The 8229-nt window shown below is 46.6% G+C and overlaps 1 protein-coding gene across 1 annotated transcript; it reads right to left on the bottom strand.

Moving 5' to 3' along the window:
- Positions 1-510: 510 nt before the first annotated feature.
- Positions 511-4989, bottom strand: LOC139830230 (uncharacterized). Its single transcript, XM_071818235.1, has 4 exons — positions 3858-4989; positions 2646-3530; positions 1745-2144; positions 511-1351 (listed from the first exon to the last, which is right to left on the bottom strand). The coding sequence occupies exons 1-4, from the start codon at positions 4987-4989 to the stop codon at positions 511-513; spliced, it is 3258 nt and encodes a 1085-aa protein (XP_071674336.1).
- Positions 4990-8229: the final 3240 nt, after the last annotated feature.

The following is an 8229-nucleotide window of genomic DNA, read 5'->3' as shown; positions in this document are numbered from 1 at the left end:
GGGACGAACGGAGATCGTGGGCGCGTGCGGGGGCCGGCCTGGCTGGGGGCGCGCGGGTGGGCTGGCCGGCTGGGCCAGATGGCCTGGCTTGGCCCAGGGGAAAAAAAGGGAGGAGGAGAGAGGAGGGGGGGCGCGGGGGAGGTGGCCTGGCTGGGCCGTTCGGCCGGCTGGTCGGCCCAGTCGGGTCGGCCACCTTTTTTTTTTCTTCTATCCTTTTCTAGTACTTGAAAATACATTTGTGGCACCAAATAAAATCAGAAAAATGCAAATAAGATACCGATGGATTCCTTGTAAAAATGTCTTCAGTTTGGAACCATTTTTGAAACAAAATAAAATACTTTTAAAACCAAAGTTTGCATAGACGCATAAGTGGCTATAGCGCCATATTAGGGTTCGGTTTTTGAAATAACTTTTGAATTTCTCTTAAAATGCAACGATGCCATGATGCTTATGAATGCAATGCATGAAGTTTGAAATTTTGAAATTTGGGATGTTACAAACCTACCCCCCTTAAGATGATTCTCGCCCTCGAGAATCGGAGTGGCTAGCAAATAGGTGTGGATGATCTTCACGGAGGTCATCTTCTCGTTCCCATGTAGCTTCTTCCTCTGTGTGGTGGTTCCACTGGATCTTGCAGAATTTGATCGTCTTCGTACGGGTCACTCTTTCTGCTGTCTCCAGTATCTTGATCGGCTTCTCTTCATATGTGAGATCGCTCTCCAACTGAACTTCCTCAAGTGGCATTGTATCTCTCAACGGGGTCTCTGCCATTTCTGGGTGACACTTCTTCAGTTGACTTACATGGAACACACTATGGACTGCAGCTAGAGATTCTGGCAGTTCCAACTCATACGCGACTTCACCTTTGCGAGCCAGGATCTTGAATGGTCCTACAAAGCGGGGTGCTAACTTTCCCTTGACTCCAAATCTCTTCACACCACGTAGGGGTGAGACTCTTAGGTATGCTCTATCTCCTATCTCATAGGTCACTTCCCTACGCTTTGAGTCAGCGTAGCTCTTCTGTCTAGATTGGGCTATCTTCAATCTATCTCTGATCAGTCTGACCTTCTCTTCGGCATCCTTGATTAGGTCTGGACCAAACAAACTTCTTTCTCCTACGCCACTCCATAGCAATGGGGTGGTGCACTTCCTTCCATACAATGCCTCAAAGGGTGCCATACCAATACTAGCTTGGTGGCTATTATTATATGAAAACTCTGCATAAGGCAGATTTTCATCCCAACTTGATCCATAGTCCAATGCACATGCTCTTAACATATCTTCCAAGATTTGATTCACTCTTTCAGTCTGTCCATCAGTCTGTGGGTGAAATGCTGTGCTGAACTCAAGTCTAGTTCCCAAAGACTCATGTATTTGACGCCAAAAGTGAGATGTAAACTGGGTACCTCTGTCTGACACAATGCTCTTGGGCACTCCATGCAAACAAATGATTCTGCTCATGTATATCTTAGCTAACTTGGCACTTGTATAGGTGGTCTTCACGGGTATAAAGTGAGCCACTTTAGTCAGACGGTCGACTACGACCCAAATAGAATCATATCCTGATCTAGTCTTTGGCAGTCCGGTGATAAAATCCATTCCAATATTCTCCCACTTCCATTCTGGTACAGGTAGTGGTTGCAACAATCCTGCGGGTTTCTGATGTTCCGTCTTGACTCTACTACAAACATCACACAGTGCAATATACTCAGCGATGTCTCTCTTCAGATTACTCCACCAGAACCTTTCCTTCATGTCCATGTACATCTTGGTGTTACCCGGATGAATAGAGTATGGTGAATCATGGGCTTCCTGGAAAATCAACTTCCTAAGCTCAGGGTCCTGGGGTACACAGATACGCTTCTCAAACCATATAGTTCCTTGTTCATCTGCATGAAATCCTTTCGCTCTGCCTTCGCTCATAAGGACCTTAATCTCTTCTATTTCTTTGTCTAACTTTTGAGCTTCTCTAATTCTGCCCATTAGTGTTGGCTTAACTTCAAGTGATGCCAAATAACCTTTGGGCACAACCTCTAGTCTGAGGTCCTTAAACTGTTCACACAGTTCCTCTGGTAATTCTCCAGCGGTGAGGCCGTTTACATAGCTCTTACGGCTCAGCGCATCGGCTACAACGTTAGCCTTCCCTGGGTGGTATTGCAAATTCATATCATAATCTTTTATTAACTCTAACCATCTTCTTTGCCTCATGTTCAGCTCCTTCTGAGTAAATATGTACTTCAGGCTCTTATGGTCTGTGAACACATCACAATGCTTTCCCATCAAGTAGTGCCTCCACACTTTCAGGGTATGAACAACAGATGCTAGCTCTAAGTCATGGGTTGGGTAGTTTCTCTCATGCTTCTTGAGTTGTCGTGAAGCATAGCACACTACTTTTCCATCTTGCATTAGAACACCTCCAAGTCCTTGACGAGAGGCGTCGCAGTACACTTGGAAATCCTTATTGATATCCGGCAAGCATAGAACCGGTGCACTTACTAGGCGTTGCTTCAACTCTTGAAAACTAGCTTCACACTCATCTGTCCAGTTGAATTTCTTCTCCTTCTTCAACAGTTCTGTCATGGGCTTTGCAATCTTGGAGAAATTCTCAATAAATCTCCGGTAGTATCCAGCGAGTCCTAGGAAACTCCGGATCTCTCCTGCATTCTTGGGTGATTCCCACTCGGTCACAGCTGCAACTTTACTCGGATCAACTGCGACTCCTTCTGCTGAAACTATATGTCCAAGGAATCCAACCCTATCCAACCAGAACTCACACTTGCTGAACTTGGCATACAACTTGTGCTCTCTAAGCTTCTCCATGATTAGGCGCAAGTGCCTCTCATGTTCGGCTTCATCCTTTGAGTATATCAATATATCATCGATGAATACTACTACGAACTTATCCAAATATTCCATGAACACTTTGTTCATCATGGCCATAAAATATGCCGGGGCATTGGTTAGACCAAATGGCATAACTGTATACTCATACAGACCGTATCTAGTAGTGAATGCGGTCTTAGGTATGTCTTGCTCTCTGATCTTCATTTGGAAGTAGCCCGATCGAAGATCAATTTTGGAGAACACCTTTGCTCCCTTCAGTTGGTCAAATAGGTCGTTGATATTGGGCAACGGGTACTTGTTCTTGATAGTGACTTCATTGAGTGATCGATAATCCATTACCAATCTCTTGCTAGAATCTTTCTTCATCACAAACAAAACAGGGGCTCCCCACGACGATGAACTAGGTCGGATGAAACCCTTTTCCACCTGTTCCTTAAGCTGCTTCTTCAACTCCTTCAATTCCTCTACATCCATCTTGTAAGGTCTCTTGGCTATTGGTCCAGTTCCAGGCAACAGCTCAATGAGAAATTCAACTTCTCTGTCCGGTGGCATTCCTGGCAACTCTTCCGGGAACACATCCGGGTATTCCCTCACAACGAGCACAGTCTCCATGCTAACCCCCTTAAGAGAGTTGACCTTACTACTTTTAAGCTCAAAGGTTGAATTGAAACGAATCCTCTTCATTTCTGGGGTTGTGAGTGTAATTGATCTCTTTGCACAATCTATTATGCCTCCATAAGTAGTCATCCAATCCATGCCTAGGATTACATCTAGACCTTGGGATGGTAGGACTACTAAGTTGGCTGGGAACTTATGTTTTCCAATTTGCAGGGTCAAATTTCTACATCCATCAGTTACTAACATCTCTCCCCCTGGAGAGCTTACTCTAAGAGGCCATCCCGTTGTTTTAGTGGGCAGATTATTCTTAACCACAAATGCTCTTGATATGAAAGAATGTGATGCACCGGTATCAAATAGAACAAGTGCTGAAAAGCAATTGAGCATGAACGTACCGATCACTGCGTCTGGCTCATCATAGATCTCCTCAACATTGACATGGTTGGCATGTCCCTTCTGGAACGGGTTAGGCTTGCCTGCATCCACAATCTTCCTTGCTTCCTCAGCCTTCTTCTCAGGGCAGTCATTTGCAAAGTGTCCTGTCTTCCTGCACTTGAAGCACTCAACCTGGCTGATGTCCTTCTTCACAAAGCGATGACCATTGTTGTTGCCATTGCCGTTGTTGTGGCCATTGCCATTTCCATGATGGCTGCCATTACTCTTCCCAGAGTTGTTGTGGTGGTGATTCTTGTGATCATTGTGGTGATGCTTGTTTCCACCATCATTGCTGCCATACTTGTGATGGCCAGAACTTCCACTACCATCTCCATATGACCGCATCTTGTGCGCTGGTCCTGATCCATACTTGTCATAACCGTGCTTTCTCTTCCGGTTCTCCATGCTGTTGTGCTTGGACTCAACTGCCACTGCGCTGTCATACAACTCCTGGTAATTGGCGTACCTAGAAGCACAAAGCTGGATGGATATCTCATCATTGAGGCCTCTCATGAATTCCTCCTGCCTCTTCCTATCAGTGTTCACATCTTCAGGTGCATAACGAGCCAACTTGTTGAAGAGCTCAGCATAGTCAGACAAGGAGCGAGATCCCTGGCGCAAGTTGCGAAACTCGCGCCTCTTCAGAGCAATGACTCCAGAAGCAACATGAGCAGTGCGGAAGGCATTCTGAAACTGATCCCAAGTGATGGCTGCGATGTCAGGGTAGGTGATCTGGTAGTTGTCCCACCATTCAGCCGCGGGTCCTTCAAGCTGATGTGCGGCGAACCGCACCTTCTCTTCCCCCTGTGCTTGAATAGTGTCCAACTTCTTGTTAATTGTACGTAGCCAGTCATCAGCTACGATTGGCTCAGGAGAACTTGAGAATGTGGGAGGGTTCAGCCTCAGGAACCTAGTCAGACGGTCCTGCTGTGGCGGAGGTGGCGGTGGCGGGGGTGGTGGATTGTTGTTATTGTTCTGCAGGTTGTTGTTCAGCTGGGCTATGGTTTGAGTCACTACTTGCATCAGCTGGGCCTGTGCCTCCATCATCTGCTGAACATAGGCTGGCACCTCGGGCTCTCGGCGGGGCGGCATACTGTGGGGTTTGAGAGGTAAGAATAGAATTAGACTAGAGCTAAGGAGAAATAAAATTTCCTACCCTCACACAACACAAGCAAATAAACAATCCTCAAAATCACGCAAGTAAATATTTTTAATCACTAACAAACTAGTATGGTCATACCACAATTTGGTATGATCAATACATTTTTAATACATCGTTGGTCTGATAAAGGAGAGAAAGTGGTGGTCTACTCTATTTCCATCTTGGGTGCTTCCAGCTTCTCTTCCACTTCCTTGAGGTCTTCAAAGATTGGACGTCTAAAGGATGAAGATTTTTTTTAAAAGATGAAATAGGTGAGAGTACAAGAAAACCAATTTGCAAACATTTCTTTTCAATAGAGAAAGGATTAGATAGATAAGAGGGAATTTCATCCTAAGGTCTTCCTATTTCTAATCCAAACATAGGGTCACGAACCTATGGGCAACACAGTGCTCTGATACCATCTGTAGTGACCTCACTTTAAATAGTGCAAGTCCCTGTGCATTAGTGCTAGTCCCTGGATCGAACTGCTAGCACACACAGTTTAAGATGAAATACCAAATAGCAAAGGTCTTCATTACAACCTAAGATCCAGCGGAAATAAAATAGTTCGATACAACTTGCATAGCTCAAGGGCTAGCATAAACATAAATCAGAGTTCAACATCAAGCGGAAAGCAAATAGCATGGAGTCCTCTTCCTTCACGGATGCCACAGGCAGACATGTTGGGCAAAGACTTGTGATCCTAACATCTTCTTCAGCAGCTAGGGATACCTGCAACATCAAACGTTGCAGCCCGAAGGAATCAATACATTTGGAATTGTATTGGCAAGGACACTTTTGTGGACTCAAAAGGCATCCTACACCTACGTGCACATATGGCAGGTAGAGCTCAAGTTCATTTTGCATAAAGCCAATTTTTCCTATCTTTTATCAAAACATTTTCTTTCAATCTAATTAACAGTAACATTGGTAAAACCCCAATGTACCAATTAAAAGTAACATTGGTAAAGCCCCAATGTACCTTCCTACCCTTGTTCACCCATCAAATTTTATTTAAGAAATTGGGATGAGGAGATCTTCGAACAAGGACTTGTCAGTTCGCTCAAGTTGTCCATAACCGGGGACACGGCTAAGTACTTAGATTTTACACTCTCGAGAGGTTGTACACCTTTACCCACATGGCCAGGTCAATCCTTCTACCTCGATGCACATTTTGCTCAAAGGACAGGTGCAGACCGTGGCCGAGACCTTCTGTGTGTAATCACCCGAACCATTCCCTAAGGGCCACGCCCCCACCTACAGTATCCCTCTACCACCACCTGGCCCCTAGGATCCGGGTTCATACAACATACTTTGTCAAGCCAGAGCCATAGTAGCATGTGGTTGTACGAAAAGCTAATGAGCAAGGTTTGTCTACAATCTCTTTAAGCCTGGGTGACTTTCCGCAAGTATGCACTAGCACCAGGGTCTCGCCCCCTGATACAGCCACCATCTCCATAACTCCACCATTCACCCAGGTAATTCATTAAACTTAGTTGTTTTTCCTTAACCTCTATCAAAACCTTTTTCCATGGCATAGCAGGTAACAACTAAATTTAATGGCGGCTAAGGGAGTCTAGGAGTGGTGTAGCTAAACTACTAGGATTTACTAGCAGGCACAAAGCATAAACCCTATACATGTCTACTATAAAAACACTACGGCGCGAGAATTAAAACTGGGACTTTTGGTGTGTGTCACTTGCCTTTTTCAGAGGGAAGAGTTGCAATCTTCGCAGTCACAACGGTTGCAGCTGTCACAGTCGCAATCTACAAGCATTCATACATAGCACGATAAACACAATGCACAACACAAATGCACAAGCATAGACATGAGATGCATATGATATTTACACAAGTGCACTCCATTTAATGATCTCTGGTTGTCACTATATGCATGATGCCATGGTCAAGTTTTATGGTCGGTTGAATTATCGCGAAGCAATTATGTCGCACTAGCGAAGGGCAACTACCATTAAATGTAAAAGGTGTTTTGGTACAGTAGGCAAATGATGGTTTTGGTACTACTGGACAGAGGATGACATTTGCAAGCATATGCAAAAGGAATCACCCGAAAAGGGTGTGTAGATATCATTTTATGGACACAGTACTCTAATAAGGCATTTAAATATGGATGAATCTCAAACTTCTGTAAGTCCACATTTTATTGCTCCAAAATGTTCCTTATATTTTTAGGATTCCAGCGGTATAAAGTTTGAAATTTTTGGACAAGCGGAGCTCTGGTTATGAATTTTTGCAAAGCGCGGACTATCGAAACAGAGATTTAACGCAAACTAGGGTGTGTCCCTGGACATGTGGCGCTCTGCTATTGGTGCGTACCCCTTCGCACGGATCAGTTGTGTGCACCGTTGGATCAACATAACACGGATGGCTCGGATCTAATGACAGACTTGGGAAAGAATTAAAAGAAGAGAAATAGGCTGCTCACGTGGCGGCGAGGTGGCGGCTGACGAGGCAGCGGCGTGGCAGTGACGTGGCGGCGGCGGTGATGAGTTCGCCGGCGGCGGCTCAGACATGCACGGCGTCGGCGCTCTGGTGGTCCTCGGCTTGGGAAAAATTGTGGACGAGGTGCGGCACGCGGAGGGAGAGCTGTGGGTAGCAGCGGCACGGCGTGGTTTGGGCCGAGGTGACCGTGGCGGGCGGATGGAGGTGGCGCAACTCCGGCCAACTCCGGCGAGCAATTGGGCAGCCTGGGGCAGGGTCGGGTGCGGGGGAAAGGGGGAAAAGGAAGAGGAGGCCGGGGGCTTTAAGGGGGTGGGCTCGAAGCAGAGAGGGGGGGTGCTAGACGAGTGGGGGATCGTGGGGGAAGTGCAGACGTGCGTGCACACGTACAGTACGTGGGGCGGGGCGTGCTGGAGGTTGGGGACGAACGGAGATCGTGGGCGCGTGCGGGGGCCGGCCTGGCTGGGGGCGCGCGGGTGGGCTGGTCGGCTGGGCCAGATGGCCTGGCTCGGCCCAGGGGAAAAAAGAGAGGAGGAGAGAGGAGGGGGGGCGCGGGGGAGGCGGCCTGGCTGGGCCGTTCGGCCGGCTGGTCGGCCCAGTCGGGTCGGCCACCTTTTTTTTTTCTTCTATCCTTTTCTAGTATTTGAAAATACATTTGAGGCACCAAATAAAATCAGAAAAATGCAAATAAGATACCGATGGATTCCTTGTAAAAATGTCTTCAGTTTGGA

Source organism: Lolium perenne, chromosome 4 (genome assembly GCF_019359855.2).
Source record: "Lolium perenne isolate Kyuss_39 chromosome 4, Kyuss_2.0, whole genome shotgun sequence".
Taxonomy (NCBI): Eukaryota; Viridiplantae; Streptophyta; class Magnoliopsida; order Poales; family Poaceae; genus Lolium; species Lolium perenne.
The sequence above is the reverse complement of the archived record's forward strand: the minus strand, read 5'-3'. Positions and strand labels throughout refer to the sequence as shown.

Bases quoted from the DNA above. Each gene is read 5' to 3' on its own strand.
- LOC139830230 (XM_071818235.1), bottom strand. From the start codon at position 4,989: ATGCCGCCCCGCCGAGAGCCCGAGGTGCCAGCCTATGTTCAGCAGATG. The intron at 2,145-2,645 runs GTTTCCTAGGAC...AATACCACCCAG, and splicing joins GAATGCAGGAGAGATCCGGA to GGAAGGCTAACGTTGTAGCC. The intron at 1,352-1,744 runs GTTCTGGTGGAG...TTTGGGAACTAG, and splicing joins TACATGGACATGAAGGAAAG to ACTTGAGTTCAGCACAGCAT.